General features: G+C 36.5%; 1 protein-coding gene across 1 annotated transcript in view; it reads left to right on the top strand.

The window, feature by feature from the left end:
* OCA2 (OCA2 melanosomal transmembrane protein) overlaps positions 1 to 12972 on the top strand; it is a 408608-nt gene that overhangs the window by 221306 nt on the left and 174330 nt on the right. Inside the window, exon 18 of the mRNA XM_030317586.1 lies at positions 2782 to 2905. Within this exon, the coding sequence (XP_030173446.1) occupies positions 2782 to 2905 (124 nt within the window). The remainder of the gene's footprint in view (positions 1 to 2781; positions 2906 to 12972) is intronic.

The following is a 12972-nucleotide window of genomic DNA, read 5'->3' as shown; positions in this document are numbered from 1 at the left end:
ATGTGTATCCTGCTGCTTTAGGATGAAATGTCCTGGATATATCTGTTAAGTCTGTCTGGTCCAGTGTGTCATTCATAGCCATTGTTTCCTTGTTGATTTTCTGCCTAGATAATCCGTCCATTTGTGTAGGTAAGGTTTTAAAATTCCTTACTATTATTGTATTACTTTTAATAACTTCCTTTATGTTTGTTATTAGTTTTATATATTTGTTTTCTATAAAGTTGGGGGCACAAATATTTATAATTGTTAGACCTTCTTATTGGATAGTTCCTTTTATTATAGTGCCCTTCTTCCTCTCATGTTACAGTCTTTGGTTTAAAATCTAGTTTGTTTGAAATAGGTATTGTTACTTTCGCTGTCTTTTGACATCCATTGGCATGACAAATGTTTCTCCATCTCCTCACTTTTCAGTCCAGAAGATTTTCCTGGATTATGTAGATGGGTCTAGTGTAATCACATGGGCCCTTAAAAGTAGGAGTGAAGACAGAAGAGTCATTTTGAAGTTTGAGAGGGACTTTACCTACCATTGCTGGCTTTGATGATAGATGAAGTTGGGGGGGCACGGTCATGAGCCAGGAAGTTTGAATGGCCTCTAGAAGCTAAGAACAACTCTTGGATGACAACAGCAAGGAAATTGGGACCTCAGTCTTTTTTTTAATTTTTAGTTTTTTATAATTTTTTGCATGTATTTATTTTTGAGAGACATAGAGAGATAGCACAAGTTGGGGAGGGGCAGACAGAGAAGGAGACACAGAATCTGAAGCAGGCTCCAGGCTCTGAGCTGTCAGCACAGAGCTTGATGCAGGGCTTGAACTCAAGAGCTGTGAGATCATGAACTGAGCCAAAGTTGGACACAAACCACTGCACCACCCAGATGCTCCAGGGCCTCAGTCTCAAGGCTGTAAGGGATTGAATGTCGGCAACTTGAAAGAATAAAAAAACAGATTCTCTCCTAGAGTCTCCAGAAAGGAATTCAGCCCTGCCAACACCTTGATTTTGTCTTGATGAGGCTCTAGTGAGAAATGTAGCTGAGCCCACTATACTTCTGATATATGAACACTGTGATATTAGAAGTAGGTTTTAAATTTTTTTTTTCAACGTTTATTTATTTTTGGGACAGAGAGAGACAGAGCATGAACGGGGGAGGGGCAGAGAGAGAGGGAGACACAGAATCGGAAACAGGCTCCAGGCTCCGAGCCATCAGCCCAGAGCCTGACGCGGGGCTCAAACTCACGGACGGCGAGATCGTGACCTGGCTGAAGTCAGACGCTTAACCGACTGCGCCACCCAGGCGCCCCTAGAAGTAGGTTTTATTTTAAGCCACTACACTTATGGCAATTTGTCATGGCAGGTATAGAAAACTAGTACTCTTTTTATGTCTACATTTATAGACATGTCATTGTCCTTATTCTTGATATTGGCAAATTTTGTCTTCTCATGTTTTATCTTATTCAGATTGGCTAAGGTTTATCAGTCTTCTTGATTTTCTCTAAGAGCCAACTTTTTGTGGCATTAATTTTCTCTAATATTTTTCTATTTTCTATTTCAATTATTCCTGCTCCAGTCCTTATTCTTAATTTTCTTCTACTTATTTTGGGTTTTATTTGCTCTACTCATTAAAATATGTGCAGACTATTTTAACATAAACTTCACAAAAGAAGATCTATGGATGGCAAATAGCTACATGAGAAAAAAGTTCATCATTAGTCATTAGAGAAATGTAACTTGAAGCTAAAAAAATATCCTTCATACTCATTGGAATGTCTAAAATTTAAAAAGGCTGACCCAGTGTTGAAAATGTGAAGGAAATGGAATTCTCATATACTGTTGGTGGTGTAAAATGTTACAGCCATTTTGGAAAACAGTTTCATAGTTTCGTGAAACACAAACATCCTATAATATTAATCTATCATGTGATCAACTAGTCCATTCCTAGGTATTTTCCCAAGGGAACTGAAAACAAATGTACATACAGATAATTGTATATGAAAGTTAATAGCACATTCATTTGTAATAGTCAAATAATGGAAGCAATCCAAACATCCCATCAACAGTGAATAGATATGTACACTGTGGCATGGCCACGCTATAGCATACTACTAAATAATACAAAATAATGAGCTATTGAGCCACACACCAACCCTGAAGAATCTTAAAATAGTTCTGCTGAAATGGAAGCAATCAGACAAAAGAATGTATGCTGTATGATTACATTTATAGAAAATATAGAAAATGTAAACTAATCTATATTGAAAGAAAAGATGTATTCCTGGGCATAGAGTAGGGTAACAGGGGGAGATAGAGGATACAAGAACGTGGACATTAGTAAAATGCTAGGGATAGTGAATATGTTCATTATCTTGATTATTGGTTTTATGGGTACATATATTAGCCAAAATATAAATTGTACATTTTATTTATTTATTTTTTAATTTTTTTTAATGTTTATTTATTTTTGGGACAGAGAGAGACAGAGCATAAATGGGGGAGGGGCAGAGAGAGAGGAAGACACAGAATCGGAAGCAGGCTCCAGGCTCTGAGCCATCAGCCCAGAGCCTGACACGGGGCTCAAACTCACGGACCGCGAGATCGTGACCTGAGCCGAAGTCGGACGACTAACCGACTGAGCCACCCAGGCGCCCCTAAATTGTACATTTTAAATATGTTTAGTTTGCAGAATATAAATTTTCTTCATTAAAGAAAATGATCAGAAGATAAAATCTTAGTGTGTTAGCATTTGAATTACATCTATGTCGATATGTCCACTTATTTGTTTTCCAGGGTGGATTGCTATTATGCCATCTGGTTGCTAATTTTAGCTGATATCCATGATTTTGAGATAATTCTACACCGAGTGGAATGGGCAACTCTTCTGTTCTTTGCAGCACTTTTTGTTCTAATGGAGGTAAGACTTTAGAATTCTTGCAAAGTAATCCTTTATCTGACTTTTATGTTTCATACTTTATTGTGCGAATGAAAAAAGCCTAAGTCTATAGTCTTTCCACTTATTTAACATGGGGGAAATGATGGAAGTTATAAATAGACTATTTTAAGTTAAACCAGGTTTTATTCCAGCCACCTAAATATTTTCTGATAAATTGTTTATTTGGTTGTTGTTTTTAAAAAATCTTTGTGATTTATAAACTTGCTCTAATTTCATTTTCCATGAAGTAGAATTTGCTCTAAGTTGTGTTTACAGCTGAGTGACTTGTTACAGAAAATTGGCAGGGTGATATTATCTTGATGATCTATTTCATTTTGTGTAATGTTTAAATATTCAATGTTATCATGGAAAAGACTACATAAAAAGAGTGAATATTATTTTGGTAATAGTTGTTATGAAATGTATTCAAAAAATTATTCACATTATTATTCAATCTTGAGACTTGATTTATGAACTTGTGTCCTCCTCAAATACAAGGTTTGCTGAAATAGAAAAATACTACTCCCTAAAGGATATCTCAAGCACACCAAATATCTCACATTAATTGTTTTTCTGTCTGCTTTCTTTAATTAGAATAATGATAATAATGTTTGTTCATCCATGTCTTTGTATGTATTTTAGCTCATTTGTTTTATTGCTGAATAGCATTCTACTTTGTGGATACCATTTGATGAATATTTGTATTCTTTCCAATTTTGAACATTATGAATATTACTATCATAAACATTTGTGTAAATTTGTGTGTAAACTTCATGTGGAATATATTTTCATGTCTTTGAGATATATGCTAGGTTTTATCATAAGTTTAGCTTCTTAAGAAACTGTAAAAATGCTTTTCACAGTGACTGTACCATTTTACATTCTCACACTTTGCCTTTCTTTTTTTTAAATATATGAAATTTATTGTCAAATTGGTTTCCATACAACACCCAGTGTTCATCCCAAAAGATGCCCTCTTCAATGCCCATCACCTACCCTTCCCTCTCTCCCACCACCCCATCAACCCTCAGTTTGTTCTCAGTTTTTAAGAGTCTCTTATGCTTTGGCTCTGTCCCACTCTATCCTCATTATTTTTCCCTTCCCCTCCCCATGGGTTTCTGTTAAGTTTCTCAGGATCCACATAAGAGTGAAAACATATGGTATCTGTCTTTCTCTGTATGAATTATTTCACTTAGCATCACACTCTCCAGTTCCATTCACATTGCTACAAAGGGCCATATTTCATTCTTTCTCATGGCCACGTAGTACTCCATTGTGTATATAAACCACAATTTCTTTATCCATTCATCAGTTGATGGACATTTAGGCTTTTTCCACAATTTGGCTATTGTTGAGAGTGCTGCTATAAACATTGGGGTACAAGTGCCCCTATGCATCAGTATTCCTGTATCCCTTGGGTAAATTCCTAGCAGTGCTACTGCTGGGTCATAGGGTAGGTCTATTTTTAATTTTTTGAGGAACCTCCACACTGTTTTCCAGAGTGGCTGCACCAGTTTGCATTCCCACCAACAGTGCAAGAGGGTTCCCTTTTCTCCACATCCTCGCCAGCATCTATAGTCTCCTGATTTGTTCATTTTGGCCACTCTGACTAGCGTGAGGTGATACCTGAGTGGTTTTGATTTGTATTTCCCCGATGAGGAGCGACATTGAGCATCTTTTCATGTGCCTGTTGGCCATCTGGCTGTCTTCTTTAGAGAAGTGTCTATTCATGTTTTCTGCCCATTTCTTCACTGGGTTATTTGTTTTTTGGGTGTGGAGTTTGGTGAGCTCTTTATAGATTTTGGATACTAGCCCTTTGTCCGATATGTCATTTGTAAATATCTTTTCCCATTCCATTGGTTGCCTTTTAGTTTTGTTGATTGTTTCCTTTGCTGTGCAGAAGCTTTTTTATCTTCATGAGGTCCCAATAGTTCATTTTTGCTTTTAATTCCCTTGCCTTTGGGGATGTGTCAAGTAAGAAATTGCTGTGGCTGAGGTCAGAGAGGTCTTTTCCTGCTTTCTCCTCTAGTGTTTTGATGGTTTCCTGTCTCACCATTAGGTCCTTTACTCATTTTGAGTTTATTTTTGTGAATGGTGTGAGAAAGTGGTCTAGTTTCATTCTTCTGCATGTTGCTGTCCAGTTCTCCCAGCACCATTTGTTAAAGAGACTGTCTTTTTTCCGTTGGATATTCTTTCCTGCTTTGTCAAAGATTAGTTGGCCATACTTTTGTGGGTCCAATTCTGGGGTTTCTATTCTGTTCCACTGGTCTATGTGTCTGTTTTTGTGCCAATACCACGTTGTCTTGATGACTGCAGCTTTGTAGTAGAGGCTACAGTCTAGGATTGTGATGCTTCCTGCTTTGGTCTTCTTCTTGAAAATTACTTTGGCTATTCGGGGCCTTTTGTGGTTCCATATGAATTTTAGGATTGCTTGTTCTAGCTTCAAGAAGAATGCTGGTGCAATTTTGATTGGGATTGCATTGTATGTGTAGATAGCTTTGGGTAGAATTGACATCTTAACAATATTTATTCTTCCAATCCATTAGCATGGGATGTTTTTCATTTCTTTATGTCTTCTTCAATTCCTTCATAAGCTTTCTATAGTTTTCAGCATACAGATCTTTTACATCTTTGGTTAGGTTTATTCCGAGTTATTTTATGATTCTTGGTGCAATTGTAAATGGGATCAGTTTCTTTATTTGACTTTCTGTTGCTTCATTATTAGTGTAGACGAATGCAAATGATTTCTGTACATTGATTTTGTATCCTGTGACTGCTGAATTTATGTATCAGTTCTAGCACACTTTTGGTGGAGTCTGTCCGGTTTTCCATGTATAATATCATGTCATCTGCAAAAAGTGAAAGCTTGAATTCATCATTGCCAATTTTGATGCCTTTGATTTCCTTTTGTTGTCTGATTGCTGATGCTATCACTTCCAACACTATGTTAAACAACAGCGATGAGAGTGGACATCCCTGTCGTGTTCCTGATCTCAGGGGGAAAGCTGTCAGTTTTTCCCCATTGAGGATGATATTAGCTATGGGCTTTTCATAAATGGCTTTTATGATGTTTAAGTATGTTCCTTCTATCCCAACTTTATCAAGGGTTTTTATTAAGAAAGGATGCTAAATTTTTTCAAATACTTTTTCTGCATTGATTGACAGGATCATATGGTTCTTATCTTTTCTTTTATTAATGTGATCTATCACGTTGATTGATTTGCAAACGTTGAACCAGCCCTGCATCCCAGGAATGAATCCTACTTGATCATGGTGAATAATCAATTGAATTCAATTTGCTAGTATCTTATTGTGAATTTTTACATCCATATTCATCAGGGATATTGGCCTGTTGTTCCCTTTTTTTACTGGGTCTCTGTCTGGTTAAGGAATCAGAGTAATGCTGGCTTCATAGAATAAGTCTGGAAGTTTTACTTCCCTTTCTATTTTTTGGAATAGCTTGAGAAGGATAGGTGTCATCTCTGCTTTCAATGTCTGGTAGAATTCCCCAGGGAAGCCATCTAGTCCTGGACTGTTATTTGTTGGGAGATTTTTGATAACTGATGCAATTTCTTCGCTGGTTATGGGTCTGTTCAAGCTTTCTATTTCCTCCTGATTGAGTTTTGGTAGAGTGTGGGTGTTTAGGAATTTGTCCATTTCTTCCAGGTTGTCCAGTGTGTTGGCATATATTTTTTCATATATTCCCTGATAACTGCTTGTATTTCTGAGGGATTGTTTGTAATAATTCCATTTTCATTCATGATTTTATCTATTTTGGTTCTCTCCCTTTTCTTTGTAAGAAGCCTGGCTAGAGGTTTATCAATTTTGTTTATTTTTTCAAAAAAACAACTCTTGGTTTCATTGATCTGCTCTACAGATTTTTTAGATTCTATATTGTTTATTTCTGCTCTGATCTTTATTATTTCTCTTATTCTGCTGGGTTTAGGGTGTCTTTGCTGCTCTGCTTCTATTTCCTTTAGGTGTGCTGTTAACATTTTGTATTTGGGATTTTTCTTGTTTCTTGAGATAGGCTGGATTGCAATGTATTTTCCTCTCAGTACTGCCTTTGCTGCATCCCAAAGCATCTGGATTGTTGTATTTTCATTTTCATTTGTTTCCATATGTTTTAATTTCTTCTCTAATTGCCTGGTTGATTCATTCATTCATTCATTCATTAGTAGGGTGTTCTTTAACCTCCATGCTTTTGGATGTTTTCCAGACTTTTTCCTGTGGTTGATTTCAAGCTTTATAGCATTGTGGTCTGAAAGTATGCATGGTATGATCTCAATTCTTTTATACTTATGAAGGGCTGTTTTGTGACCCAGTCAGTATGTGATCTATCTTGGAGAATGTTCCATTTGCACTCGAGAAGAACGTATATTCTATTGCTTTGGGATGCAGAGTTCTGAATATATCTGTCAAGTCCATCTGATCCAATGTATCATTCAGGGCCTTTGTTTCTTTATTGACCGTGTGTCTAGATGATCTATCCATTGTTGTAAGTGGGGTGTTAAAGTCCCCTGCAATTACCACATTCTTGTCAATAAGGTTGCTTATGTTTGTGAGTAATTGTTTTATATATTTGGGGGCTCCTGTATTCGGCGCATAGACATTTATAATTGTTAGTTCTTGATGGAGAGACCCTGTAATTATTATATAATGCCCTTCTTTATCTCTTGTTACAGCCTTTAATTTAAAGTCTAGTTTGTCTGATATAAGTATGGCTACTCCAGCTCTCTTTTGGCTTCCAATAGCATGATAAATAGTTCTCCATCCCCTCACTTTCAACCTGAAAGTGTCCTCAGGTCTAAAATGAGTCTCTTGTAGAGGGCAAATAGATGGGTCTTGTTTTTTTTATCCATTCTGATACCCTATGTCTTTTGGTTGGAGCATTTAGTCCATTTACCTTCAGTGTTATTATAGAAAGATATGGGTTTAGAGTCATTGTGATGTCTGTAGGTTTCATGCTTGTAGTGATGTCTCTGGTACTTTGTCTCACGTATCCCCCTTAGGATCTCTTGTAGGGCTGGTTTAGTGGTGATGAATTCCTTCAGGTTTTGTTTGTTTGGGAAGACCTTTATCTCTCCTTCTATTCTAAATGACAGACTTGCTGGATAAAGGATTCTCAGCTGCATATTTTTTTCTGTTCATCACATTGAAGATTTCCTGCCATTCCTTTCTGGCCTGCCAAGTTTCAGTAGAGAGATCCGTCACGAGTCCTATGGGTCTCCCTTTATATGTTAGAGCACGTTTATCCCTAGCTGCTTTCAGAATTTTCTCTTTATCCTTGTATTGTGCCAGTTTCACTATGAAATGTCATGCAGAAGATCGATTCAAGTTGTGTCTGAAAGGAGTTCTCTGTGCCTCTTGGATTTCAATTCCTCTTTCCTTCTCAGATCTGGGAAGTTCCCAGCTATGATTTCTTCAAGTACACCTTCAACAACTTTCCCTCTCTCTTCCTCCTCTGGAATACCAATTATACGTAGATTATTTCTCTTTAGTGCATCACTTAGTTCTCTAATTTTCCCCTCATACTCCTGGATTTTTTTGTCTCTCTTTTTCTCAGCTTCTTCCTTTCCATAATTTTATCTTCTAGTTCACCTATTCTCTCCTCTGCGTTTTCAGTTCGAGCTGTGGTCATCTCCATTTTATTTTGCAGCTCATTAATCACATTTTTTAGCTCCTCCTGGCTGTTCCTTAGTCCCTTGATCTCTGTAGCAAGAGATTCTCTGCTGTCCTTTATACTGTTTTCAAGCCCAGCGATTAATTTTATTACTATTATTCTAAATACACTCTCTGTTATATTGTTAAAATATTTTTGATCAGTTCGTTAGCTATTGTTATTTCCTGGAGGTTTTTTTGAAGGGAATTCTTCCGTTTCATCATTTTGGATAGTCCCTGGAGTGGTGCAGAACTGCAGGGCACTTCCCCTGTGCTGTCTTGAATAACTTGCCTTGGTGGGCAGGGCTGCAGTCAGACCTGATGTCTGCCCCCAGCCCACCGCTGGGTCTACAGTCAGACTGGTGTGTACCTTCTCTTCCCGTCTCCTAGGGGCGGGATTCACTGTGGGGTGGCATGGCCCTTCTGGGCTACTTGCACACTTCCAGGCTTGTGGTGCTGGGGTTCTGGTGTATTAGCTGGGGTGGATTGGCAAGGTGCACAGGGGTGGGAGGGGCAGACTCAGCTCGCTTTTCCTTTAGAGATCCGCTTCAGGAGGGGCCCTGCAGCACCAGGAGTGAGTCAGACCCGCTGGAGGGATGGATCTGCAGCAGCACAACGTTGGGTATTTGCAAGGTACAAGCAAGTTCCCTGACAGGAACTGGTTCCCTTTTGGATTTTAGCTGGGGGGTGGGCAAGAGAGATGGTGCTGGCGAGTACCTTTGTTCCCCGCCAAGCTGCGCTCTGTTGTCTGGGGCTCAACAACTCTCCCTCCCATTGTCCTCCAGCCCTCCTGTTCCCGAGCAGAGCTGTTAACTTATAACCTTCCAGATGTTAAGTCCCACTTGCTGTCAGAACACACTCCATCTGGCCCCTCCGCTTTTGCAAGCCAGACTAGGGGCCTCTGCTTTGTCGGCGGGCTGCCCTTCTGCCCTGGCTCCCTCACACCAGTCCGTGTAGTGCACACCACCTCTCCCCCTTCCTACCCTCTTCCGTGGGCGTCTTGTCTATGCTTGGCTTCAGGGAATCTGTTCTGCTAGTCTTATGGCGATTTTCTGGCTTATTTAGGCAGGTGTGGGTGGAATCTAAGTGATCAGCAGGACACGCGGTGAGCCCAGCGTCCTTCTATGCCGCCATCTTCCCAGAAGCCCCTGCCTTTCTTTTTGATTATAGACATTCTAGTAGGTGTGAAGTGGTACCTCATTGTGATATTCAACATCATGTTATTAGCCATTTGTATATGTTCATGGATTTCTATTCAACTCTTTTCACTTGGGATTTTTTTGTTGTTGAGTCATCATTGTCATGAGTCATAATGGTCCTTTGTATATTCTGTATATTAATCTTTCATCAAATATGGTTTGATTCTGAATGTACATTGCCATTATATAGAAATACAATGAATTTTTCATATTGATATATCCTGTGACCTTGCTGAGCTCATTTATTAGTCTAGTAGTTATTTTTGGATTCCTTAGAATTTTCTTTCATGTCATTTGTGAATAAAGACATTTACATTTCTTCCATTTCTGATCTGAATGCCTCTAAGTAGCTCATTTTCTCTCCCTCCCTCCTTTCCCCATTTTTTTCTTCTCTTTTTTTCCCTCTTATCTTGTTGGCTAGAACTTCCAGTTCAGTTGAATAGAAATAGTGAACATTGACCTCCATACCTTGTTCCTGAGCTTAGGGGAAACATATTCAGTTTTTCACTATTATGTGCAATGTTTGTTGTACGTTTTTTTTTTTAATAGAATCTTTTTATCAGGTTGAGAAAGTTCCAATATATCTCAAGTTTCTTGTGAATTTTTATCAGAAATATATATTGGATTTTGAAAAATGTTTTTCTGTATCTACTGAGATGACCATGTGATTTTTATTCTTGGGTCTATTAATTTGAATCTATTAATATGGTATACTACATTAATGGATTTTCAGATGCTAAATCTACTCTGAATTCCTAGAATAAATCTCACTTGGTCATGGTGTATAATAAATTGTTGAGTTCAGATTGTATGAGAAATATTGGTCTTTAATAATAATAATAATAATAATAATAATAATAGGATTGTAATTGTAAAGGATTGGCTTTAATATTCAGTTGAGGTTTTCAGTGAGCCACCTGGGTCTGAAATTTAATTTGTGGGAAATTTTTGTGTTTGTTTTACTAATTCAGTTTCTTTGGTCATTCAGATGTTCTCTTTCTTCTTTCATAAATTTTAGTAATTTTTGTCTTTTATAAATTTGTCTATTTCATTTAAATTGTTTATTTCTGGCATAAGTTTATAATATTTCCTTATAATACTTTTTGTTTCTGTAATGGCATTAGTGATGACCCACTTTCATTTCTGATTTTGGTGATTTATCTCTCTCTTTTTCTTGATCAATATAGGTAAATTTGCACAATTCTGTTGATCTTTTTAAAGAAGAACAAATTTTAACTTCTTTGAATCAGTCCATAGTTTTTGTTTTGTATTTCATTGATTTCTAACCTTCATTATTTTATTTCTTATACTTGCTCTTGACTTAGTGTTCTCTTTTCCCTCCTACGTTTTTAAGGAGGAACCTTTGGTTATTGACTTGAAGTCTTTCTTAAAACTATACATTTTCCCAAGCACCACTCCTCTGAATTCCTTAAATTACATGTATTTATTTCATTTTCATTTAGTGCAAAATATTTTCTAATTTTCCTTGTAATTTCTTTTTTAAATCATAGATTATTTAGAAGTATGTTTTTTAAGTTCCAAATATTTGAGGATTGCCCATATTTCCTTCGTTTTTTATCTTTAATTTAATTAAGTTTTGCTTTCCATCATTTCAGTCCTCTTAATTTTATTGTTTGGTCTCAATAAAATTTTATTGTTTGGTCTCAATAAAATTTGGTCTTTCCTGGAGAATATTCCACTTGTGCTTGAAAAGTTTGTGTTCTTTCCTGTTGTTTGGTGGAGTGTACTATAAATGCCAGCTATGTCTTCCTTGTGAACAAATTTAAGTCTACATATCACAGATATTCTGTGTAGTGGTTCTGTCAATTTTTGAGAATTAGATATGGAAGTCTTCACTATTTTTGAATTGTGTACTTTTTCTTTCAAATGTGTTCATTTTGCTTTGTATTTTGAAAATCTGTTGTTAGGCACATATGTTTTATAATTATATCATCCAAACTAATTGAGGTTTTGTCATTATTATGTGTCCTTCATTTTCTTTGGTAATATTTTTGTGCTAGATCTGTTTTGACTGATATTGATATAGCCACTTTAGCCCTCTTTTGTTTACTGTTCAAATGGACTTTCACTTAAAGAAAATAAAGTTTGATGATTTTTCTTTTGATGGAAATGTTTAATCCATTCACATGTAATAAAATTATTTTACACTTGAGTTTATGTCTTCCATTTTGCTATTTGTTTTTGCTGTCATGTTTATTTTTTATTCTCTCTTCTGCTTTGCTGCTTTCTTTGGGTAAATAAATATTTTCTTTGTACCATTTACATTCTCTTCTTTGTTTCTTTCTTTACACCGAATTTTGAATTTTCTCTTTTTAAAGATTATATTTATTTTGATGAGAGGATGTGAGTAAGGGAAGGGCAGAGAGAGAGGGAGAGAGAGAATCCCAAGCAGACTCCACACTGTCACCACAGAGCCCAACATGGGGTTTGAACTCATGAACTGTGAAATAATGACCTGAACCAAAACAAAGAGTAAGATGTTTAACCTACTGAACCACCCAGGTGTCCCTTGAATTATTTTCTTATTGGTTTACAGTAGGAGTTAAACTATGGATCTCAATTTATTACAGTCTACTTGGATAAATAGTAACTTACTTCTAGTAAAATATAGAATCTTCCTCTAATATGGCTCCAATTTCTCCTCCCTTCTTTATGTTTTTAATTCTTGCATATATTTATAAGTATGTTATATGCCTAACATAGTTTTATCATTATTATTTTATGCAATGCATTTTAAATAAAATGAAGAAAATAAAAATATATTCATAGTCATATATATATATATGTATGTCATATATATATATATATATATATATATATATATATATATATATATGACCTTTTTCAATAGCTCTTTATTCCTTTGCATGGATTTAAGTTGCCTTTTGGTGTCAGCCCAAAGAAATTCCTTTAATGTATCTCGTAGAGCAGTCAGCTGGCAGTGTATTCTCTTGATCTTTGTATGTGAATGCCTGTACTTTGCCTTCATTTTCAAAGAATGGTTTTGCTGATCAATATATGATTCTTGGTTTCTAGTTGTTTTTTTCTTCAACACTTCAAGTCCGTCATCCTACTGCCCTCTGGTCTCCATTAATTCTTATGGGGAAGTCAGCTGTCAATCATACTGTTTTTCTTCTACACATATTGATTCATATTTCTATTGAAGCT

The sequence above is a fragment of the Lynx canadensis genome, chromosome B3 (genome assembly GCF_007474595.2).
Source record: "Lynx canadensis isolate LIC74 chromosome B3, mLynCan4.pri.v2, whole genome shotgun sequence".
NCBI lineage: Eukaryota > Metazoa > Chordata > Mammalia > Carnivora > Felidae > Lynx > Lynx canadensis.
Note: the sequence above shows the minus strand (reverse complement) of the source record. Positions and strands in the feature narration are given on the sequence as shown.